At 40.7% G+C, this 24,652-nt stretch overlaps 4 protein-coding genes across 8 annotated transcripts; 2 read left to right on the top strand and 2 right to left on the bottom strand.

Moving 5' to 3' along the window:
- Positions 1 to 1,893: 1,893 nt before the first annotated feature.
- Positions 1,894 to 6,812, bottom strand: LOC116771133 (uncharacterized). Of its 2 annotated transcripts, XM_032662870.2 has the most exons (9): positions 6,505 to 6,812; positions 6,090 to 6,238; positions 5,446 to 5,594; positions 5,043 to 5,191; positions 4,611 to 4,776; positions 4,179 to 4,442; positions 3,037 to 3,986; positions 2,749 to 2,875; positions 1,894 to 2,044 (listed from the first exon to the last, which is right to left on the bottom strand). In XM_032662870.2, exons 1-9 carry the CDS (start codon positions 6,810 to 6,812, stop codon positions 2,021 to 2,023), a joined length of 2,286 nt encoding a protein of 761 aa, XP_032518761.2. In that variant the 3' UTR covers positions 1,894 to 2,020. The 2 variants fall into 2 exon arrangements, with proteins under 2 accessions (XP_032518761.2, XP_032518778.2); XM_032662887.2 differs by lacking the exon at positions 5,446 to 5,594 and having other exon boundaries at positions 6,505 to 6,640.
- LOC116771157 (beta-1,4-N-acetylgalactosaminyltransferase bre-4-like) lies at positions 6,682 to 11,789 on the top strand. Of its 4 annotated transcripts, none has more exons than XM_032662935.2 (4): positions 6,682 to 6,822; positions 8,303 to 8,751; positions 8,844 to 9,200; positions 9,526 to 11,789. In XM_032662935.2, exons 2-4 carry the CDS (start codon positions 8,315 to 8,317, stop codon positions 9,710 to 9,712), a joined length of 981 nt encoding a protein of 326 aa, XP_032518826.2. In that variant the 5' UTR covers positions 6,682 to 6,822; positions 8,303 to 8,314; the 3' UTR covers positions 9,713 to 11,789. The 4 variants fall into 4 exon arrangements, with proteins under 4 accessions (XP_032518826.2, XP_032518809.2, XP_032518818.2 ...); XM_032662918.2 differs by having other exon boundaries at positions 8,252 to 8,751; XM_032662927.2 differs by lacking the exon at positions 6,682 to 6,822 and adding an exon at positions 7,670 to 8,008.
- LOC116771175 (DNA polymerase nu-like) lies at positions 11,787 to 15,002 on the bottom strand. Its single transcript, XM_032662948.2, has 12 exons — positions 14,732 to 15,002; positions 14,511 to 14,624; positions 14,324 to 14,444; positions 14,024 to 14,258; positions 13,711 to 13,952; positions 13,457 to 13,587; positions 13,271 to 13,374; positions 13,019 to 13,190; positions 12,788 to 12,942; positions 12,455 to 12,628; positions 12,246 to 12,389; positions 11,787 to 11,953 (listed from the first exon to the last, which is right to left on the bottom strand). Exons 1-12 carry the CDS (start codon positions 14,986 to 14,988, stop codon positions 11,787 to 11,789), a joined length of 2,016 nt encoding a protein of 671 aa, XP_032518839.2. The 5' UTR covers positions 14,989 to 15,002.
- A 1,654-nt stretch (positions 15,003 to 16,656) lies between these two features.
- LOC116772710 (vacuolar protein sorting-associated protein 41 homolog) lies at positions 16,657 to 20,185 on the top strand. Its single transcript, XM_032664988.2, has 2 exons — positions 16,657 to 17,221; positions 17,856 to 20,185. Exons 1-2 carry the CDS (start codon positions 16,786 to 16,788, stop codon positions 19,940 to 19,942), a joined length of 2,523 nt encoding a protein of 840 aa, XP_032520879.1. The 5' UTR covers positions 16,657 to 16,785; the 3' UTR covers positions 19,943 to 20,185.
- Positions 20,186 to 24,652: the final 4,467 nt, after the last annotated feature.

Raw genomic sequence — 24,652 nt, 5'->3', positions numbered from 1 at the left:
CAGTCATCAGTCATCTCCAACATCTCAGATACGATTAACTTTCAGTTGTTTGGTGTCTTCTCGTATTATCAATGAAATGTCTGAACTGATGTGTATTTGTTAAACCAATTGTCGTAAGCATCACACTCCATTCCATAAGTCATGTGATAGAGAGAACAGCACGATGCAACTCAGAAATGTTAGTTTTACGACCTATTAATATAGTACTAACATACCGACCTGTCGACAACGATTTGTAGGTGAATTTCGGTAAATACAAAAGTGTGTTATAATGTTTTTATTAATTCCATTTGTCTCCCAGCGAAAAATTACTTTGTTAAAATTAGGTAAAAACATTAGAGAAAATCACTCTCGCATTCCTAAAATTTTGTCCATAGGTTTTTAAAATCGAGGAGCTAACAAGTTCACCATACATAGAGTAACGCGCAGAAACACGAAAGGGAATGTCCAGTCAGGACGTCGGCCGTGGGACCCTTTATATCTAGGCAGAATAGGAAAATAGACCGCCTTCCAACGAGTCTGCAGTGTTCACGAACATACTGAAGCACCTTAAACGCCTTTGTAACACTAACAATGCTGGAAGCTTATCTTACTAGCTGGTAACTATAAGACCGTACGCCTCAGTGCATATTAATCTCATAGTAATATAAATATCTACAACTTTTGAGTACAGACATTATTTATTCAAACGTAATAAAAAAAATACAGTTCGAAAACAAAACTCAGACATAAATTATTATCTGTTTTGATCATAGAAACAGTTGCGTTGAAAAGGTTATATTAAAGTAATACATAGCAATCAAATAAATGACAAATAAAAGTTTTGCTTGTTCAGAACCAAGCCACCCGCGGGGAAGTTCATCTTACCAAACTTTTCATATCCGACATCAAAGAATACAAAATTTTTTCCGAAAAGTTTAGAAGAAAATAATTTACGTTCAGACTTAATTTCTCAGCATTCCATGGATTCACAAAAAAAATCATTGAATCTTTTTTAAACCCAGCTCACGAAAGGTCATAACACCGAGCGGCAATCATTTAGTCGCAGATATAGGTCATAAGTATTAGTAATGTTTTTTCTATTATAATATACATGACATGAAGCACACTTATGTTTAATTACGGAGCCAATGTTAAGAATTCCTTTGTGAATTAAATATCCGAGTTATCAAGGAAGGCTGTACTGGAGGCTAGGGTCCCTCACTCCAGGACCAGTAGGAGCAGACTATTAATATGATAGCTACTAGTAACATAAGAGTGGACACCTTACAACAAGTATTTGAAATTACCTTAACATTATAATGAAATACCTACAAATGTCATAAGATCCAGTGCCTGCATGAAGCTCTGTAAAGCTCGGTATACATAGTATATTCATCATCATCATCATCAGCCTATCGGAGCCCACTGCTGTACAAAGGCCTCTTCTCACATGGAGAAGATTAGAGCATTAATCACCACGCTCCCTCAAGACGGGTTGGCGATTTCAATCTTTTAATTTGAAACTATAAGACCAGGTTTCCTCGCATGTTTTCCTTCACCGTCCGCCAGTGGTGTCTAAATACTCTTAGAAAGTGCATATGACTTGGAAAAAAATCACATCCTTACTTGCCAGGTTTCGAACCCGCGCCCTCGCGTGTGAGAGGCGGGCCTTTAACCCCCCGGCCACATAGTATATTCAGATTTAGCATAATTTTTCTTGGGTAAGCTAGTATAAAGCCATGTATCGTTGGTGGCGGGGATTTCCTTCCTTTACCGTCGTCAGCGCCTGCTTCCGGTTCAGCACTACATTACTCGTGAACGTTTCGTTCTCCTGCTAACTCGCCGCCGTCCTCGGCTCTTCCTTCTATAAACATCTATCTCGCATGTGGAGGAAGCAAATAAAACAAAACATACTTTTTATATTCTCGCCATGATATTTTTTTTCCAATTAACTTTATTTGTATACAAAGCGCTACATCCGAGGTAATATAACATGTATGAATACAACCAGTACGCGCGAGTCCGTCGCCCGAGCGCGCTAGCTGGCGACGTTGGTTTGTGCCTGAACAAACAATAAATAAATGATAGTTAAAAAACACGCTTCCGTAGCTGTGCTCGGGGTGGAAGGTTACGATCATTGTATGGCAACTGTCTACGAGAGGGAGATGTGAAGTGTAGTCAGATGCAGCCCACGCTTTTTACTCTGAATTAAATTATTCTGTTAATAACTTAAATTTCATTATAATTTTACTTTGAGGTGATTAACTATGAACGATTGTTTGACCTTCTACTGCTGTAATTCCTTTGTAACTGAATTTTATTATCTATTTTTTAGTTCGGTTAGCTATAAAAGCGTGTTTTTTTTAAACTGCTATTTGTCTACAGACACGCGCAGACCGCGCACTAGCTGTATCTCTCTCACTCCACTACAGAGGATCTATTAAAAAATTCTTTAATCCTCGCGGTCCTAATGGGGATCATGTTGGACTGTTATCAGATTACAGCGTTGTCGTCCGTCCTTGGCACGTCTGCAAAGTTTCAAATTATTCCGACTTCTAGAAGCCGACGAAAATTAAACTCAAAGATTCCGTTACGTAAACACACCCCGAGCTGATAAAACAGAGGTCGAAATAATATTTTCTACTATCTGTGCGTAACTTTTATTATCTTCGATAGTAGTATAGCCTGTGCTATGACGGATGATGACGTCATGACATATATATTATAATGTGTGTCGTGACGTCATCGCATGCAATCTGGGCTCACATCGTCGGCGTGTGTATCTCTGATGCTACAGAGTCCCAGGTGTCCCAGCAGCACCGGCCCCAGGGGCAGGCCCGTCCGACAGCTGACGGCCAGCACGCGGCATCCCGGGACACGGACGCGGTAATATCTACACACGGAGGGGCACAGAAATAAACATCGCGGGATGACTTGGACCTAGTGGTTCATGGACAGGATGACTGGGAGGACGCTCGCCACACGCTAGACTTTAATATTATAAACTCAACCAAATTATCATCAATAGCGTCTTCTGTCCGAGTCGAGACTCACCTGACCTGCCACCCGTACGGGTTGACGACGGGTACGTAGAACCCGGGCTCGTTCAGCACCAGATACTTCTGTAGCTCGGGGAAGTCGTCTTCGTCGTTGACGGGGAACACATGTTCCAGCTCGGTGCCGGATGGCTCCTCCCCTCCGCTGGGGAGGCTCCTCCCCACCAGCACCACCTTCTCGCAGCCTCCGCAGTCCGACACGCTCAGTCTGATGTTGAGGAACTGGTCGTCGTGCTCGTCCAGGGTCTTGGTGACCACGCACACGACCAGCGTGTCGTCACACCGGAAGTCGCAGTGTAAGAGCCGGGACGTGCGCTGTGCCTCGTACTCGTCGTCTGCCGGGTGCACCATCAGACACGAGCCGCCTATGAAGCTGTCCTCGTAGTAGGTCTCGAAACACTCGCGCTCCATGGACACGTAGCCCAGACAGTACCTGGTCTTGGTGGTCCGGCCCAGACTCAGGTTCAGCGACATCCTCACCATGGACTTCCCCGAGGACTGGTACTCCTCCGCCTCCCGCGCCGCCTCGTCCGTCCTGTCGCTCGCCTGGCTCACGTGGTCGCTTCCGTTTTTGTCGACTCTGCTCGTTCTGATCTTGAACAGGTTCCTCAGTGCGTTCTTCACCTTCGTCCTGACCGTAGTCCTCACCGTGCTCGTGTCACTATCCTTGTCGACCACCACCTCCCTGTGTGAACCCGAGTCCAGACGCGTAAAGCTGTCTTCCTTTATGTTCATGGCGACGTCGCCGGGGTTTGTCTCCAGCTCCATCTTGCTCTGTTCCAAGGACTTCCTGTATCTGAGGATGCCCTCCCTGTTCTTCAGCAACCCCAAGTTGGAGAGGCGATTGATGTTGTCCTGTGTCGACAGTAAGTACCCGTGGGGTCCGAGGGTCGAGTTGGGCTGATAGTGCATGTGTCGCAGGTTGTACCAAGGCACTGGACATATGACCTGCCAACCAGACGGGTATACAATACAACAACGTGCGGGAGATCACACAAAAAGAACGGACTTTGTAACACGGTTCCCTACAGAACAACATTACCCGTCTTATTTATTATTTAAACGGGACAGTATCGTAATAACTGTTTAACAAACGCCTCCCCGCAGTAGGAGACCTGATAATCAAAGAAATACATATACTTCTCCATAGATTCTTCTCCTCGTCCCCTGGCCGCGACACCAGGACGTCTGGAATGGCAACCGGCACGGCAGCTTCGTGTTCAGGAAGGGCCACAAGCTGGTCCAGAGCGCGCGGTCTCGGAGCAGGAAACTGTCGTAGCCGTCCAGCTCCTCGCCGTCCGTCACCCAGTTGAGGTTGTCCTTGTCGTTGGTGAGGGCCTCGTACGTCCAGGCCGGGGCGAATATCGCTAACGAACAACCTTGATGGAACGCCACCTGGATCGCCTGGGGACAGGATTAGGGTCACGGTATGCTGACCTCATACTTGCCAAGATCGAGACGGTCTCCAAATTTGTTCATATTAACTAAACAATAATGCGTGCGTATGTGCATGCCGTCGCATGTACATGACAGTCCGCAGGTAATCGAGGCGGGTGACCCTGCGCGTCCTACCTGCTGCGTGTTGAACTGCCCGCCGCCGTAGAAGTTCCGTCCCCAGACGTCGATCCCTATGTAGAGGTCGGTGAGGCGGTCGCCGGCCTCTAGCACGCTGGACGACACGTCGGCCGCGCTCCACGAGTAGTTCGTGAACAGACCGTCCGTAACATCGAAGAACGCCCTACGATCATAAACACGCTGATCACGGGCTGCTACATGACCAGCCGACCTTCCTAACAATATTAGGGGGACTTCCAAAGAAATAAATATGAAATATAACGATAAACCTTAAAGTGCTTAGTTTTATTAAAACTCAGGCTAACGATCCCTAATAGATAATTATTCCGTAGAGTTCTTAGCATATTTGTTATGTCAGGAGCACAACACTGACGGGCCTTATCTGTTATACTTTGCAAAATATTTTTATCATCGGATCATATCCCAGACCTGTTCTTCTCGTTGAGAGCGTTCTGCCAGTAGAGATGACCGTCGACGGTGACACTGTCGTACCACAGAAGCACCGCGTGCGGCAACTCCTGGTGGAGGGCGGTGTGCAGGTGATGGACGAACTGGACCAACGAGCGAGGGTCCGACACCTGCGGCACAGGGGAGGGGTTAGCGACCAAAAGAAGGAACAGGAGACTAGGGACGAACTTACGAACTATTGAGATCTGAAATGTTTTTTTTGTAAAATTTAGAAAAATCATCAAAACAGTTCTGAAAAGTCGGGAAGTCGTCGTCAGAGAAAGAAGGGACTGATTATGGAGTAAAAATATATATAAATCATCTCCGAGCTAGGACGGCTCCACTATCACTATGATTACTGTGTTGGTTCTGGAGGGTCAGTGACCTTGTTCTCTATATTTAGCAGCCATCCGTCAAACTTCAAGGTCTTAGCGATGGCGACCAGCATGCTGGCGAAGTCCTGCCACTCGGACTCCGACGACAGCAGCTTCTCCCACATCGCCACCCCGTCCGCCCACTCCGTTATAACGGTACCTTCACAATAACCAACAACTCGAGAACATACTCATGTCATATGATTTGATGAAAGTAGTTAGCGATTGCAGGAGTAATAAAAATTGAGAATAATAGTTTTTTACGTACAAATTTAAAACGCAAGATCGAGCTGTCGTGTATCAAACCTCTGGCAAAAACTTCAGAATAACAAAAACATAATTAATAACTAAGTTTTCAATGAGCGATAATTGATAGTGTTTGATGTGACGAGTGAAAGCATACGATTTACATAGAAAACAGTGCTGTGTGATGACACGCATCAATGAGAATGATACATCGCCGCTATATACACGGTCTGTGTTATTAAAAATACAACATTTAAAGTTAGTAATTTCGCTGTAGTAACATTTTTGTGATACATTCAATTATTGAATGGATTTTCGTACAACTATAACATATTCTCAAAGACAAACATGAAAATAAGGCATAGACAATATATCGATAGATGTGATGTAATGGGGTTGTTCAAATTACCGATAATTTGAACCCCGTGCGCGTGGGCGACGTTGATCCAGCCCAGGGGAGGGATGGTGATGAAGTGGTGGCTGAAATAACAGAATATGTCGATGCCGCCCCAGTTGTAGAACGTATAGGCGGTGTAGTTACCGGTGCCATCGATGAAACTAAAAAAATATACATAAAATAAAACAAAAATAAAAAATATATTCTCTGATCAATATTGATATCAAGAAAATTGTAGCTAATTCAAACTACTTCAAGCCCCAGAAATAAACAAATCCGTCTCTATCTTTTTTGACGATTAAGTTTTTTTAATGCCAACATTTATTGCATTATAATAATATTATTGATAATAATAATATAATTAATTATATATATTATGATTTCTGTTTCGTTATAATTTCTAACGTATTATAATCCTTAATCTCACCTGTCGTCGTGGTAGCCATTAGCCATATCATGGCAAACCAGTGTCTTTGGTAGTCGTCGACGTTCCTCGCGCTCGACTTCTTGCGCTTCCGGATCATAATGACAGAACGTTTGTGGAGTTTCGAGTATATTTTCACCGAAAAACGGATTTATTTTTATGTTTCTCACTACACTCTCACTGTGAGGAACTAAATCTGTGCATAAAGTCCTCCACGCAGGTGGATTTTGTAAAAATGACTGAATTTCTTCCAATGAATCGAGCGGTCTACAGGTTAATTCGTTTCGGGTTCCCATTTTCTTGTGCGCCATAATAACGAAGGTATTGCTTTATGTGCTTAATAAATATACAAAAATATTACACGCTTACAAACAGTCCGCATTTAACTAAGTAACATTTTGTAATTTACAATTATAAAATTGTTTGTTTACTTACATTTCTATGTGACATTGACATAAGATACCAGTCCGAAAATGGCGGGCCTTTTAAACGTGCGCTTTTCAATGAATCCTATTACAACGACGCACTTATTACAGATAAGGTGATATGAATGATGTCGTATAAATGTTTTACTGCAATTTTGCTATAAAATTGGGTCATGGGTGATAATAATCTTTTGTGTTACAACAAACTTCTGATTTTTATGTTACATCGATGTGTTCACAGCTTTTTATTAAAACAATTCTGGAGCAACTTCAGACACATGTTAGAAGAAAAAGAAACACCGCAATGGAATAATACCGATTGATATTTACTTTTATTGTTCCAGTTGTGATAAAATAATACAGGATGTGTTCTATTTATTGCGATAAAGATTATACCCACAGTTAGTGGTCATTTCATAGTACGAATACACTGATAAAAATTTATTATTTATAATATAAAATAGGTCTAGCAAAATGTTACATATTAGATTTTCGTACTTCACTAGTATTTGGAATTGAAACAATATACTCATAGCTTTACTTTTCAATAAAATTTACAATAAGATATTAATGTATAAACCGAAATTTTATTTAAAATCAACAATAAACAAAAACTTTGCTTACAAAAACCTGAATCAATGAATGAGTGCACTAAAAACTGGAGTACAATATGTAAATAAAATCGAAAATATTTAAGTTTTGCCAATTACAGAAACTTAATATAAATAAAGAATACCGCAATAATTTAGTTCGTTTAAACAGCAAAAATTTAAAATTAACTATTCTCAATCTATCAAAGCATACCAAAGTACATAACTTAGCTATCGATTTTAGGACAGTTTATTCAATGTCAACTTTCAGTTCTCACGTTGACATAAAATGACAGCTTAAAACTTCGACTTTGAAGTTCGTAGAAAGAAAACACGGTGTAGAATTTATTATACACTATAATATTGATGTGATTGTTATAAATCAACATGTAGAATTGCATGCTGATAGTTAGATGTACACGCTCTATATTAAAATATTATATACAAGTATAGCAGATAAATAGTGTTCATGTGAATTATTTCCAAGTTCCGGTAAGCACTTGTATTACGACAAAAGCCCTTCATATCTTCTCTTCAATAAATAATTACACTGTATTTCGTAAGATTTATTTCTGGAATATATTGCCAAATAGCGTTGTAAATGTTGATAAAACAGGAGTATATTCTTTATGTTCAAATGTCATGTAAATAATGATAGAACTATCCAACTTATTTATATATATATGATTTTTAACATCTGTGTGACTAGATTCACTAGATTCACTTTTGTTTCAGTTCTTCAATAAGCATGTGAGAGAATTTTATATAATAAAAATCCGTTTACAGTATAGTTCCCAAATGCCGAAATGGTTCTCATGTCAGAGGCTTCTGCATCTACAGCTCAGCACGTCTCTGTTCGTCACTCTAGTTTTAATTGCTGTCGTCCAATTTTTTGCTTGCTACACCACCTACAACTACAATCACCTGACAGCCGATAATCTTGGCAGCAGCCTTTATCATGTCACAAATCCCAAATTAGTAATTAACAAATCGAAACCAGAATGCAAGTATGAAGATCTACTCCTAAGTTCCAAGTCAACGGCTGTGTGGGACGTACCAAAGAATTACGATGACTTTTTACCGACTGGAATTCTGAATGGAAGCTACTTCCCTGATGTCTGTAATCCTTTATACAGTGTTGCCATTCTAGTAACCTACAGAAACCGGCAGAGCCAATTAGACATATTTATACCATACATGCACAATTTTCTACGTAAACAAAGGATACATTACAAGTAAGTATATTATCTGTTTGTAAATATGCTGGAGTAATTTATACTATTAGTAACTATGGCATAGAAATAAATTACAAATATTTATGTTTCAGAATATATGTAATAGAGCAGCAGGACAATAAGCCTTGGAACAAGGGTATGTTATACAACATAGGAGCAAAACAGGCCATAGCAGACAAGTTCCCATGTCTCATCCTGCATGATGTGGACCTCTTGCCGCTGGATGAGGCTAACCTATACGCCTGCCTCAAACAACCCAGACACATGAGTGCTAGCATTGACAAATTCCGATATGTGCTCATCTATAGCAGTCTAGTGGGCGGAGTGCTCGCAATAACATCAGAGCAATATATGGAAGTCAATGGCTTCTCCAACAAATATCAAGGCTGGGGCGGAGAGGACGATGATTTTGCAAATAGACTTATGATGTATGACCTCGAGATGATGAGGTCATTTTACTGATTTGCTTCTTTACAATAAGTTACAAAACTGCCTTCCATTTCTACCCAAGTCAATAAACATCATTAGTTTTAGCCATTTGTCTCCTTGCTCTGAGTATTATTTACATGTTAGTGTTTGAGGAAGACATTGATTCGATCAGTATACAAGAATATAGTATGCACAAGTTCTTCAACTGAATTCACTTATCACATGAATCACATCTGCTGTAACTACTTCCCAATGATTGATTCATGTTCTGATCTCCATCTCATATAGAAACTGCTACACTTGATAGCTCAAATGTTAAACTTATTTAGTTTTCAACATCCCCAGGTTACCACCGACCCAGTCCAGGTACACCATGTTGCGGCACAGACAGGAAAAGAAGAATAAGAATCGGCACAGAATAATGTCTGATAATAAGAATAAGATACACTTGGATGGAGTCAGAGCACTCCCGCACTACACGGCCAGCGTCCGAGACCACAGGCTGTACAGCATGGTGAGCGTCAGGTTATGATCTCCAGGGAATGTGTTATCATCATCTATCATGGGATATCTTCTTTAAGAGGACATGGTTTTCTATGAGCTGTGTATATGGAGACCGGTGACAAACAGTTTCATTGGTTGTGTGAGTTGTAGCTCTACATATGCATCATACTGTATTCTTTAGTTCTAGTATCCCCGGAGTGTCTGTCTCGGTTACATGTATTGTGATGAATGATTTTGAATCTCGTTAGTCTTTAAGATTATTTAAAATTAAAATCTGTTTTGTGAACACACTTTACACTTATAAAGTGATCATGAACCAGTACTCGGTACTTAGAAATTTATAGCTTATTAATAATAGGCCACTGTTGTGTCACGGCCTGTGTGTTTGTTCTCTATGTAATTAGTAATTATTTTCCATTCCCCTATCATAATAATATCTGTATAGTTTTATTATATTTTAACACGACATCAACATAAGTCGCACAAAACTATCCAGATTTATATAAAACAATAAACGTAGTGTGTCCTTGTAGCGTCTCTCGATAGGCAGTATAGGAATGTTCCCACGTCAGTGTCAACGGATGGACATCAACGATAAACTGGAAACTGTCGGTGTGTAGTTTGATAGGAACACTTGCTGTAAGGTTACTGCAGTGGCGTGCACAGAGATTTGGGGTAGGTGAGCAAAATATGTTTGGAAAAAATATACTAATTTTTATCATTTCCTTTTCTAAAACATTGATAATAATAAGGTCTTTCGCAAGTATTCATTTAAATGAAACTAATATTTTCGGATTGCTACGCGTAATTTATAATTGTTATGCAGACGAGATATCTGCAGTGATCACGGTTGCTGCTGAGTAATCGGAATGTCGGGAGAATGTAATCCGAAAATATTAGTTTCATTTAAACATTGATAATATTCGCGCATAATGTATAAATGAATGTAATGAATCTCTCAACCGCCTCTGAGCCACGAGAGAACCTTTAAACGATTAAGATCTGTTCATCACCGTTTTAAAAAGTTATTAAAATCGGAATATCCAGTGGAGATCCAAACATTCTTATTATTATTATTATTTAAAAACAACAGACAAATAATATATTTGTGTGTACACAACCTGCTAGCTTATTAAAACAATCATAATACTTTTTATTAAAAAGAATAACATTACCTTTGTTTTAGTTCCATCTCAACTGGTCACACACCTTCCCTTTGTAATTATTTTAGTTTTATTATCAAACGACAATATTGAAAATCTAATCGTAATTAATTTCGATAAACACATCACCAGCACAAAGCTCACAGCTATAACTTTCCATCATTCGTTAATAAATTAATTCACTATTTACTAATTAGCTAATTAAAACTTATTCACTTGCGCTTAGAAAGACAAAAGACAATATTCAATAATAATAAAATGGTGAAAAAAATATATGAACAGTTTTCCGACCAATCAGAGAGTCCCGTTTCATTTGACAATTAACGGACTTTCTTTGAGATTTTAAACAATAAAATATGCAATGCCTCACGAATACAACTCATGCATAGGTTTTTCCACACACACATGCAAACATTTCTGCATACACACGAGATTAATAGATCGTCCTTGAGTATTTATGTATGGAAAATAAGCACCGAGTGGTTGTGCCTAGCGCCGCTGTGGCAGCATAGCCGCGCTAGCAGTTAGCAGCGGCCGATCGAAAATGTTTCGTTTTTACATTGATAGATGGCACTTTAAGCAAATCGTGAATCAAATGTCATTTTAAATGTCTGTAAACATTTGTATTTCGTAATGTATGTAAATAAGAATTAAACAATATAGGTTTAGTTGTTATATGGGTAGGGTATGAGGTGCTTATTTTCATCTATGGAGTGCACGCCACTGGGTTACTGTATGCTTACTACACGTTTACAGTGCCACTACATACGGATCGTTTCTCGTATTTTATTCAATAACCTACGTTAATGCTATAACTTGTGGAGATTAACGGATGTGAAACTGTTTACGCGGCGTCTGTAGTTTGGATGTGTACACTCCATACCGTCGAGACACCTCGTGCGTGTACACGTGTTTCCGCGAGAAATAAATGATAAGCAATTATTTGTTTGTTTTTATTGCCTCCGTAGTAAATGTCAACACCGACGCCACCCCGCTTGTGTATTCCTCCAGGTCCCCCCAGCTGTGCCCCGTGTACAGGGCGACCGGCAGGGGGACCTGCAGACCCAGCTGCCGGCCGCAGCTCTCCATCGACCACTTGATTATATCTATATCGCATACATCACTGACTTATTGTAAACACACGGACAGTATTCTTATTTATAAAAAAAAGGATAATTTTTAAATATTCTCAAGTTGTATTTTAAGGGTTAGAATGTTATTTTTGTAAATCCGTTTATTGTTTATTATTTATACACTAAAAAACATGTTAAAATTATATTTAATTTTCAATGAAGACTGTGCCAATGATAAAAAGGTTAACTTCCCCGAGCTGCGGACGTCGACAAAAGATGGCGTGACTTGTGAATGCGTGGTTCACACAGTGTGAGCGTGACTGACCGGCCGCGCGGGGCACCTCGTCCGCGGCCACCTCCCACACCAGCTCGTCGTGCACGGCCAGCAGCAGGCGGCCCGCGACCCCGGCCCGCCGCAGACCAGCCACGCACTCACACATGGCGCGCTTACACAGCTCCGCCGCCGAGCCTGCGCCGAGAGGGGGGTGAGGGTCGAGGTCAGCGCGGTGGGGGAGCGTGAGAGCGAGTCCCCACCTTGAATAATAAAATTAACCGCCTGCCGCCGGGCCTGCGCCCTCATCGCAGCGTCGTCGCTGGATATGTTGGGGAAGGTTCGAGTCCGCCGGCCGACCGTCGACACTCGGCCTCCGTCCCGCGAGCACTCGGACCACACCCCCTCACAGAAACGCTTCAGAGATGGAAACGTCCCTGACGACAGAAGAAGGAAGGACCGGGTTTCGGAATCATTCAGTCATATTTTGTTTAATTGTACGTATTGACATCGTGAGGAATTTTGAGGAAAATGATAATGTATAAGATTGAAATAAATTATTTGGTCCTTCTCTGGGGAATGTTTCGTGTCCGTACTGTCAAAGCTGTGTATGACCTCCTCCAGCTGTCCTTGTGGCAGTTGCAGTATGTCTGCCAGCGTGCGCGCGCCGGCCCCGTACAGGCCGGCGTACACCAGCCGCTTGGTGCGCTCCCGGTCCCTGCCGCTCACCTCGCGCCCTGGCTTCTCCAACCTGCGCACGGGACGAGCGTCACACCTGTTACGACTCTCCGAGACACTGTGGTGAGAGCGAGCTGTATGCGTCTGACCAGCGGGCGGCGAGGTCGGTGAACAGGTCGTCGCTCCTAAGCGCCTGCTCCAGGTGCTCATCCCGAGCGGCGTGAGCCAGCACGCGGCACTCCACCTGCTTGAAGTCCGCCGCCACCAGCCGCCAGCCCGCTCGGCCCCGGTACACCGACCGGAACCTCAGCGGCACTGGATCTGTGGGGAGAGTGGGGAGAGTGACCCAGGTCTGGGTGACGATATAGACATGTGACTGATGTACATGACTCAATATCTACCGGCGCCGTCCCGCGGAAACAGGACCAGGTTAAATGTCTTAGGAATGGCCTGCAGGTTCGGGTTGCTGGAAGAGATGCGACCCGTCACCGCCGCCGTTTGGTCCCTTAACATCGACACAGGATACTATGAGTCATCAGGATTACCGAGCGAGGAGAGGAGTGTCACAGATAGTAAGTCTCGGCTACCAAGTGGGTTTGACGACACCGTTCACGACGTGATGAGCGATGCCGGTGATGAAGGTGGAGTGCGCCTTGTGGAGGTGACGGTACTCCAGGATCAGACCCGGCAGGGGATGAACCTTCATCAGGGACCGCAGCTAACGACAGAAACACGTACGTTTATGTTAATGAAACGAGGCCTAGGAGATGTTCCTTTGAACTGATATTAATTCCAGGACAAACAATCGGATAGTGTACATTCAAGTGTGCTGTTGACCCACCACGTCCTCGGAGGTGGACTTGTCTCCCTTGGCAGTCGTTTTCCGTACTGTAATATTACATTTCTGGTCTAGTTTCAAGTCTCCGTACAGTATCGCTCGGAGCTGCGGCGCGGAGTTAATCTGGAAGTGCTTCCCGGCCGCTCGGTAACACTCCTCCTCCACTTCCTTCATGCGTGTCTTCACCACCTCTCCCATAGCTTCGAGTCCGTCCACATCCACGCACACGCCTCTCTGCTCCATGTCTACATGCAGACCAGTGCTTTGGATATACATATTTAAGACTCTACCTGACAAGCCATCAAATGTACATCACCTGCTAAGATCGGTAAGACCTTCATCTCAGTGCCAACAAAAAGTTCATATAGCCCGTCGTTTGTCATGGTAGCCTTCAGAGTCTCCCACGCCGCCTTCATCAGCGTCACGTGCCAGGCTGCTCTCTGAAGGGGACACTCGGTGGCGAGGGTGTAGCGGGGAATCGCGGACACTTGCTCACACAAATCGGAAAAGGTCTCGGGACACTGTCCCGGACTCACCAGGCGTCCGGCGACCTAGAGCTCCTCTACTGAGACACTACTTGACTTAAATATACTATTTAAATATATGTTTTGCTTACCTTGACATCCAAAAACTGAAACTGTTGAACGTCTCTCCCAAAACTAAATAGATATTTAATAATTGCTTTGGCGTCATAGCATATTAATTGGTTGGAGGACATCGTTTTTCCCAATACGTCCCTACGATTATATGAGGTAAATAACACCTTCCGAAAAGCGTTCCCCTAACGTCGGCGGCGTACTCACGTGACGGCGCTGGAGCCTTTGAAATAATAAAATGTTTCATCCAAACACATCATAAGGCCTTCCCCGCAGCAAGCCGCGTCCGTGCGGCGGCCGCTAAGCTGACACGAGCCGTTGCTACCGGAAACAATACGAAGGACATGAGTTTGACGCAAGACGACCAGCGTGTGAGAACCCCTCCTGGTGAGTGTCATGAGTGTGCGTGAGGCCCACAGAGCCGTTACCTAAATATTAAAGTTATGAAAATCTCCTTGTTGACGATGTCCGCGTCTTCGATCTCTTTACAACTGGCGTCTTCGAAAATTTTAAGGGGATACTTGATATCTTTAACGGGAACCTGGCTCTTGATTGGTGCTACGAATTTTTTCTTAGATTTTTTCTCTCTAGTAACTTTCCCGGCTGACTTGTTTAGCCGGTCCGCTGTTCCCTGCTCCTCCACGTGTGTGTGCTCCTCTCGTCCGTCCTGCCTGCCGTATCTCATGACCCCTCCCTTGTTCTGAAGCCTGGACTGCACCATCCCCCTGGTCTTCTTCCTCTGTGCGAGTTTCTGCTCCCCCTCTCCCCCCACCCGCCCTTGTTCCTCAGCACGTAACGGTCGGACCTCCTTCAGCCAATTCCTAACAGTGGTCGTATACTTTTCCTTGCGGTACGTTTGTTTGTCATTCTCATTATCGTCAATTTTATTTCTTTTCTCCTCGGAGCCCTCAATATTTATAACATTTTTACGTTTTATTGTATCTTTAGGGATGCCGTGAGAGCTCTTCGAGTGTTCACCCGCTTCTGGTTGGATGTCGGCGGCATGAGACACGTCGGCGTGTAATTTATTTCCATCGCTATTATTACCATCCACACATTTAAACATTAAGTCTACGTCAAACATCTGGTCGGAACCTATCTCCGTGTCTATGGAATCGTCTGTTCCATTATGTTGAGAGATCTGTTGCTCGGACGCCTGACCGAGCTCGTCTGTTATAAATGTACTTTTAAAGTCAGGTGTTAATAAGTCAAAGGCCGTGGACACGTGTTGTGTGCGATCTGTTTGAGATTCTCGTTCATCTCCTATATTCTTAATATTGTGATCAATACTTATTATTTGTTCGACTTGGTCGCTGTACGACTTTTGTGATTTTGGAGGACTGAGGTTATTGAACCTGAACGATAAAATATGTATATGTATAATATCAAACAAACTATTTAGTATATTAAAAAATAACGCTTTAATAATGTTATGCTTCCTTGACAATATTTATGTCAAATAGATATTTTCCTTACAATATGATATATGGAGCGCAAAGAAATTACAAACGAATAATATTTTTCACATTGGGACTATCGATTGATAAATAATAACTTGGATTCAGTTTAAAGGATCGTATTATGAGATAACATTTGTATTTATTAGTATACATATACGTATCATGCCACTGAATCAAAAGATGCAAAACTTATTTTTTGTATATACGTATGTATAAAAATGACAATATCTTTATACTTGTCATTAAAAAGGTGTAAAATAATAGCAGGCGATATTCGGATACATTCAATATTATCAACTGAAAACCTTTATCAGACTTACCGTAAAACTTGTCTTTTTCGATAACGTGGCACAGGCGGTGGATAAAAAGGTTTATAGCAGTTATTTCTGCGTTCTAAAATACGTACAATTATAAGAAATGTAATAAAATTTCTATAAACTGTTATGATTGTTGAAATGCTTGTCACGTTTTGCAATATAGAAATATTTACCTTCTTTAAATTTTAATAAAGATATCATAACTTTTCGTCCAAATGGAGATAATTGTGTCTCGTATTCATCGTATATAGAATTTTTCATGGAATTCATGGCAATGAATTTGAATTATTTAAATTTTAATGACAAAAATACCATTTATCGATAAAATTTTAAGGTACTGCTGTTTAAGTTCCTGTTTTATTGATTTATATTTTCGCGCCAATTGTAATGTAAATGTTACCACATCATTTTTTTGTAAATTTTCAATATATAAATATCTTTAACGTGGAATTATTAACTTAGCTGCCTATTAAAATAAAAAATAATTTCTAATAAAAAATAACAACTATATAACAATATAAAATTTATTTTCTCTATTCTCTCAAATCGATTTTACAATGACAACCCTATACGTCAAAGTTAACAAAAATAATACTGATTTTTATAATGAGTAACAACATCGAACAACTAGAGAGAAATACGTACATTTTATCATTATAATAACATGAATAAAACCAAAAACTTTCCGTTTGTTGAAAAGCGATAATGGCTTTAAATCTAGAGAGCTGTGATAGTCTGCCACCAGACGAGGAGCCTAAACTGAAATATGATCGAATGGGCAATGACGTCGAAAATATCTTATTAAAAGATGCTGTGAGCTGCATCTGTGTGCATACCAAGTTTATTTGCTTAGGAACTCAGTGGGGAGTGATACATTTACTGGATCATGATGGAAATACAGTGCCCATCTCACCAGACAATAATCAGAAAGATCTGCAAGCTCATGCTATAGCTATAAACAAAATATCTGTAGACCTAAATGGCGACTACATCGCTAGCTGCTCTGACGATGGCAAAGTGGTGGTGTACGGCCTCTACTCACCAGACAATACTCACAATCTCACATTAGGGAGAGTTGTTAAATCAGTCTCCTTAGATCCTTATTATTTTAAATCTGGGTCAGGACGAAGGTTCCTCACAGGTATATATTATTCTCAATGGATATAGTCTAATCAAGATTCTTTAATATCAAATGTACACAAAATTGATAGGGATAATTTAAAAGTTTCATAAATTAATAGTTTATTGAATGATAATATAAAGTTACCTTTGTGTTTTGTCAGAAATGGCTGATGAAGATCAGATATAGCATTGGTTTCATTATTTTTGAAGGTACATGGACATATTTGATAAGAAATATTAATTAAATGTTCTATTGTGCTTAAAAATGTACGCAACAAGCGGTACCATGTTTTTATTTGATATTTTTTGTATACAAAATCAAAGCAAATGATTAGGCATTACATATCTTTAAAATAAAGTTTCCTCAACGGCAGAAATGTGTTAATAATACAGTCTACAAATGAAACCGAAGGTCATGTTGTAGAATTAATTAATGATATCAGATTGTTCAAACATTTTGATACATTTTGGTAGCTTTAATTAAGTAAAATATTAATATATGCAGATATAAATATAGCTTATTAGAGATAAGAGCTATCAACATATTGAACTGGCAAGCCCAACCTCAGACCTTGATTTAAACAAAGGTCCTAATAATATCTGTTTTAACTCTTTTTAAGTTTGTATCAAAGTATTCCTTACATATTTTTCAGGTGATAATAAACTCACCCTGTACGAGAAGACTTTCTTGAATCGGTTGCGAAGTACCGTTTTGTGTGAGTGTGAAGGTTATGTCCAGGCAATAGCGTGGCATGAGCGATTTGTGGCATGGGCCAGCGAGTCTGGTGTGAGAGTGTATGACCTCTCTGCTAGATGCTCTCTGGGTCTCATACAGTGGGAACGGAACCCCAATAGGTCCATCGAAGACTTTCGCTGTAACCTTCTCTGGTCAGCCCCTAAGACACTCATGATTGGCTGGGTGGACACTATCAGAATATGTGTCATAAGGAAAAGGAGTCACATAGAGTTACAAACACGTGATGTCACAGAATATTTAGTCGATCCAGTGCATACATTTCAAGTGGATTATTTCATAAGCGGCCTGGGACCTCTTGATGATCAGCTGGTGTTGTTGGGGGTACCTAAGGAATGTGATCCCGAAACTGGAAAGGCCCAGAGACCGGTACTGGCTGTAGCCGACTATAAGGATTGTGAATTCTGTGAAGTATCCAACGACAGTTTAAACATTATTGGCTTTCAAGAATATTCTTGTAACGACTACTATTTAGACATGCTCATTGAAGAAAATAGGTTCTTCATAGTGTCGCCGAAGGAAATAGTTATAGCGAGTCCCTACGACATCGACGACAGAGTCAACTGGCTAACGGCGCACGAGAGATTTGAGAAGGCGATATCAGTTCTGGAAGAGAACGGCGGTAAAACATCCAAGCATTCCATAGTGACTGTGGGAGTGCAGTATCTAGACCACCTGCTGGCCGAACGCCTGTTCGATGAAGCGGCGGTCTTGTGTGCCAGAATATGTAAAAATGACAAAGTGTTGTGGGAAAATCAAATATTTAAGTTCTCTAAGATGAATCAATTGCGAGCCATAAGCCCCTACGTGCCCAGAAACCCTGGTCAAGCACTGAGTCCGCATATTTACGAACTCATATTTTTGGAATACCTAAAGGAGGACCCTCAAGGTTTCCTCAGACTAGTTCAGGAATGGAACCCCGCTCTGTATAAAACCGGAGTCATCATAAAAGCAGTATTAGATTATCTTTTAACGACGGAGGTCGAGAAGAACATTTATTTAGAAGCTCTGGCTCTCCTCTACTGCTACCAGAAGAAATACGACAAAGCACTCACCGCGTACTTACGACTGCAGCACAAAGACGTCTTTAAACTGATCACCAAACACAACATGTACTCCGTCATATACGACAAGATACTGGAACTGATGTCTCTCGACTGTGATAAGGCGATCGCCATCCTCTTACAAGACAAGACCAAGGTCCCCGTCCAAGTAGTGGAGAAGCAGCTGGCCGACCACGACGAGTACTTATTCAAATACTTGGACGCGTACAGTAAAGTCGAACCCAACGGACGATACCACGGGAAGCTAGTCAGGCTGTACGCCAAATACGCCAGGGAAAAATTACTACCGTTTCTGAAATGTAGCGACAACTATCCCATACAAGAGGCCTTGGACGTCTGTCAGAGCAACGAGTTCTATCCGGAGATGGTCTTCCTGCTGGGTCGGATAGGAAACACGAGGGAGGCTCTGCAAATTATTATTGAAAAGTTAGACGACATCAACCAGGCCATAGGCTTCTGTCAGGAACACAACGACAAGGAGCTCTGGACGGATCTCATCAAGCAGACGGTCGACAAGCCGGAGTGCGTGTCGCTGTTGCTGAAGAGGATCGGCAACTACGTGGACCCCAGGATGCTCATAGAGAACATACAGCCCGGCTGCGAGATAAAAGACTTGAAGGACTCCCTGGCCAAGATGATGTGCGACTACCACTTGCAGATGTCGGTGCAGGAGGCGTGCAAGGTCATCACACTGAGGAACTACTTCGACCTCCACGAGAAACTGATCATCAACCAGCAGAGAGGCATCTCGGTGACGGACGAGTTCCTGTGCAGCGTGTGTCAGGGCAGGATCATCATCCGGGACCTGGCCAACGCCTCCAACCTCATCGTGTACAACTGCCGACATTCCTTCCACATAGAGTGCCTCCCGGACGGCGTCAACAACGCGTCCTGCAGCGTGTGCAGCGCCGTCAAGATGTGACCTCGCCCACCTTCGCCCAACTCGCCTCGTATTGTGAATGTCAGCCGCTCCGCCGAGGCCGATCTTGTTAGTTATATGTTTCGTGTGGTGATCACAGTAAGGTTTTTGTATAAATGGTTGAGCCTGGCGTCATGTATCCTATATCACTATAATATAATATGAATGTACTTCGTGTCAGCGCCTCCTCCTCCTGTTGGTTCATTTTTGCTACGCCATTTTCATAAATATATAACGATAGAAAGATTATTTCGTTTATTTTCACATAACCCTGTTTAGGTTCCATTAATATCTCTGTATAATCATTATTTTACAAACAAATTTCAAAGATTTGTAATACAAAGAATAGATGTACTTATACTTGCAATATTAGAAATGGTCGTCTTTTGTATAATATGAGAAAAGTTATTTATTTCCCTCATAAATACTTTACAACAAAATTAAAAAGTTCGTCCTCACCAATTTAGCTCTCAACATAATCAAGGCTGGCGGCCTAATATGTCTCCAATTCACCAACCCCGTGGTCTCACGCGCACTCAACGAATGTTCCGTGCTCCAGCTCCAAGTTATAATGCGCAGAGTAATATCTTTAGAGTTCCAAATAAGCCACCTTTACAGCCCACTAACAATTTTAATATGACACGTCCTATGAGTGGTGTCAGTCACTTCGCGTCCAAACCCTTACCTTTGACCGGACATAATTGGCGGAGAGACGGCAACCCGCCACCGAGTAATTATTTTAAAACTCGTGAAATTAATAACTATGAATTTGACTACGAACCTCATTACGACTATGATAATTTCGATTACTACCAATACTGTGACCCTTACCAAGAGCATACAGATTACTTGTCAAACGATGAACAGTGCGAGTATCCAATCGTAGAGGAGCCTAACTCACACGTTGATGAAATAAAAGATGAAAACCTTCCCAAGGTCGAGATATTAGACAAACCAAAATACAAAATAAATTTTAATATTCAGAGGCAATTACGATGTATACAAATTCAGGACCCACCTTTAAAATTCCTCATAGACACGGGAGCTAATCAATCTTTTATATCGCCCCAGGCAGTCGAAAAATACTTGTCTCACATAACTCTTAATAATGCCCCATTTGAAGTTGACAATACTCACAACGTTTATAAGCCTGATTATTCTATAACTTTACCTAGTTTTTCAGAATTTAAAGAAAACGCCGACATAACATTTTTCATTCATGGTTTTCATAATTATTTCGATGGTATTATTGGTTTTGACTTGCTAGACTTATGGGATTCTAAAATTGATCTCAAAAATAAAAAGTTAATTACTAGAAAGACGGAAATACCAATCGTTATGTATGATTCTCGAAATGCTAATCTTTACGAAGAAATAATACCAGCTCGGACATCTAAATTAGTAAAATTGCCAAGTAATTCAAAGGACGGGGATGTATTTGTTCCTAACCAGATTATTAGTAACTGTTTAATTTCTGATTGTTTCACTAACGTACAGAACAATCGAGGCTGGGTACAAATTTCAAATAATGATGTAATTTTTTCAATGAATCCTCCCGTTATAGTCGAAATATTCAACATCGAAAATAAGTATTTAACACCACTTTCTAATCGAACTGAAGAAGTTCTATCGCGTCTTCGCACCGATCATTTAAACCCAGAAGTGCTAGCTAATTTAAAAAAAATATGTGCACGTTATTCAGAAGTATTTTATCTTGAGGGAGAACCCTTAACGTTCACGAATAAAATCAAACATAAAATTAAAACGGCTGATGTAGTCCCCATTCATGCTAAAAGTTATAGGTATCCATATATTCACAAACAAGAGATAAGAGAACAAATTAAATAAATGCTTGAACAGAATATAATTCGGTCTTCCGACTCCGCGAGGAGCTCTCCTGTTTGGGTAGTTCCTAAAAAGGCAGATGATTCCGGTAAAACTAAATGGCATTTAGTTCATGTCGGTAAGACCAATCACCGAGGTATTAATGCTATCTAGCTTTATCTCATAAGTATTACTGGCCAAAAATGAAAAAACAGATAACTAAGATTATTAATGAATGTAATGTTAGTGGTCAGGCCAAATATGACCGTAGTCCTATAAGACAACAATTCTGTATTGTCCCTCCACCATGTCAGCCTTTCGAAACTGTTCATTTGGACTTATTAACCATACAGAGCGAAAAGTTTCTGACAATCGTCGATGCATTTTCGAAATACGCGCAAGTGTATTACCTAAAAGACGGAACAGCAATAAGTATACTCAAGCTTTATTCAAATTCTGTACTCATCACGGTATACCTTATATTTTAGTGACAAACAACGGTCCTGAATTCACAAATCAAGTATTTGCTAAATTTGTAAGACTATATAGAATTCAACATAATAAAATAGCAGCCCACACTCCGAATGAAAATGGAATTATTGAAAGATTTCATTCAACACTTTTAAAACTTCTACGAATACTTAATTTGGAATCAAAGTATGAATCCGTTATAAATTTAATAAATTATGCCCTTTTAGCTTACAATAGTTCAATACACAGTTTTACGGAATGTAGACCGATTGACATGATTACTGCACACTTTGACCCGCGTGACCCACTAGACATAGACTTGACAGCCCATTTATTCCAACAGTATACCGTACAACATAGAGATAAAATGAGTAAGGCTTATCATTTAATTCATGAACATAGTTTAATGTATAGGAAAGTTTTGACAGAGTCTCATAATAGATATAGAGAGACTGAAAAGCAGTATTCACCAGAGCAACAAGTATTCGTAAAAAATCCATTGGTTTCTCGTCAAAAGACAGCGCCACGTTACACGCAAGATACAGTTACGGTTGATCTCTCTATACATATATATACTTAAAAGAAACGCGGGCCAATCGCCAAATCTAGACTAAAGAGACTCCTTAAAAGTGCTCAATTGTTACAGGACCCTCTTATTCTTAAAAGTACTCCTGCATCCAGCTCTAGCACAGGAGTTAAAACTTGAAATTCTCGATGATGGTCCCGGTATATCAACTTTCAAACTAGGTCCTTGTAACATAGTATCTCACTATCACTCTTTCTTCAAGAGTTACAAGAAAAAGTAAAGGCAGTTCATATCCAGTAAGATAGTAAAATCCCTCATCTTAATAATATAACTCTTTCGTTATATCAGCCTCATATAGAATTTTTAAAAGAAAAGCTTCAAACCGTTCTCGACCAATTCAATCATTTGAATTTAGTCGTACTAAAAGAGGTCTCGTTGACGGTCTCGGTTCCGTAGTAAAAAGTATAACCGGTAACCTTGATTACTCAGATGCGAAATATTTTAATAACGCAATAAAATCACTACAAAATAATGATAATAAATTACTAACGGAATTTAACAATCACGTTAGCCTGATTAAAGATTGGGTAACTCAGCATTCGAAAATCATAGATAACATAGTAGATAATCAGAATAAATTATCAGCATTAGTTACAAACTTTAGTCGAAGTTTAGAAGAAGGGAACCAGGAATTATATCAATACACTTATTTGGGGCAGGTTATTCTCACAGTTAGCGATAACGTTGATCGGTTGTCGCAAGAAATAAATAAGTTACAGAACGTTTTAGCATTCATAAGGATATCTACGGCTCACCACGATGTCATTAGTTTAAACTCAATCAGAAGTATAATGGATAAGTTACGTAGTATTTATGGTAGTAATAGAGTATTAGATATAGGAGCCCGAGAGTATTATAATATAATACAATTAGGGTTATATTATGTAAGTAATGAAATAATTATACTATATAAGTTCCCAATTATTTTATCCCAAACATATTACTTATATTAAATATCTATTACCTCTAACAAAAACCATGAAATTCTGATCCCTCACTCCCGATTCCTTGCAATCCATCTGAAAGATTTGAAGTACATAGGGCTGAATGCCCGAAGTCCACTAAAGGGTAAGATACACAACATGTACAGCCCAAGTCCCAACATAACGTGATTGTATAACAGCCCTTGTTACTACCCAGCAAAAGATTTGCAAACTAGTCATCGCATCTCTACATACGCCAGCCGTCGAGAAACTCGACGACCGACACTACACCATCAGTTTTCCAACTCAAACTAAAGCACGGTTATCTTGCGGTCAAGACGTCTATAAAATGCTACAAGGAAGCTTTTTAGCTACAATTCCATACAGCTGTTTCATACAAACAACTGATTTTATCATCTCAAATCTTAATGATAAATTAAAAGGTCAAGCCTTGAAGATAGTAGACATTCCTAAAGAAAATATGAACGGCACATCAACACGTCAAATATTTAAATTGAACTCAATACATTTCAATAACCTTCACGCTGCCAATAGAGAAGTAATGTTACATCAGCAGTACACTTCATCAAGGACAGCGATATAAGCCTCTATCATACAACGATACCACTGTACACGCTTCTACTCAGTGCATGCCCACTCATTGGCAACCTTACATATCTAAGATGTCACCGCAGACATAAAAGCCTGAGGAGGAACAGTCCAGTGAAAATGAAAATCCACAGCAAAGCATCTACGTCATCCCTGAAACTCAAGGAGACGGATCAGATCATCTCCCAGAGCAATTTAAGACCAAGGTCTTCAATAGTCACTGTTCTACGGGGGGAGGTGTTACGCAAGCATAACCGGGGAATAAGTTTATAAGTACAACAAAGGTGTTAAGTACCAAAT

Source organism: Danaus plexippus, chromosome 8, assembly GCF_018135715.1.
Source record: "Danaus plexippus chromosome 8, MEX_DaPlex, whole genome shotgun sequence".
Taxonomy (NCBI): Eukaryota; Metazoa; Arthropoda; class Insecta; order Lepidoptera; family Nymphalidae; genus Danaus; species Danaus plexippus.
The sequence above is the reverse complement of the archived record's forward strand: the minus strand, read 5'-3'. Positions and strand labels throughout refer to the sequence as shown.

Bases quoted from the DNA above. Each gene is read 5' to 3' on its own strand.
- LOC116771133 (XM_032662870.2), bottom strand. From the start codon at position 6,812: ATGGCGCACAAGAAAATGGGAACCCGAAACGAATTAACCTGTAGACCG. The intron at 5,595-6,089 runs GTAATTTGAACA...GTTATTGTGAAG, and splicing joins GCACGGGGTTCAAATTATCG to GTACCGTTATAACGGAGTGG. The intron at 2,045-2,748 runs GTGAGCCCAGAT...TTGTTTGTTCAG, and splicing joins GAGATACACACGCCGACGAT to GCACAAACCAACGTCGCCAG.
- LOC116771157 (XM_032662935.2), top strand. From the start codon at position 8,315: ATGCCGAAATGGTTCTCATGTCAGAGGCTTCTGCATCTACAGCTCAGC. The intron at 8,752-8,843 runs GTAAGTATATTA...TTTATGTTTCAG, and splicing joins AAACAAAGGATACATTACAA to AATATATGTAATAGAGCAGC. The intron at 9,201-9,525 runs GTCATTTTACTG...CAACATCCCCAG, and splicing joins TATGACCTCGAGATGATGAG to GTTACCACCGACCCAGTCCA.
- LOC116771175 (XM_032662948.2), bottom strand. From the start codon at position 14,988: ATGAGATACGGCAGGCAGGACGGACGAGAGGAGCACACACACGTGGAG. The intron at 14,625-14,731 runs GTAACGGCTCTG...TGTTTCCGGTAG, and splicing joins TTCATAACTTTAATATTTAG to CAACGGCTCGTGTCAGCTTA. The intron at 13,953-14,023 runs GTGATGTACATT...GTCTGCATGTAG, and splicing joins GGTCTTACCGATCTTAGCAG to ACATGGAGCAGAGAGGCGTG.
- LOC116772710 (XM_032664988.2), top strand. From the start codon at position 16,786: ATGGCTTTAAATCTAGAGAGCTGTGATAGTCTGCCACCAGACGAGGAG. The intron at 17,222-17,855 runs GTATATATTATT...CATATTTTTCAG, and splicing joins AGGACGAAGGTTCCTCACAG to GTGATAATAAACTCACCCTG.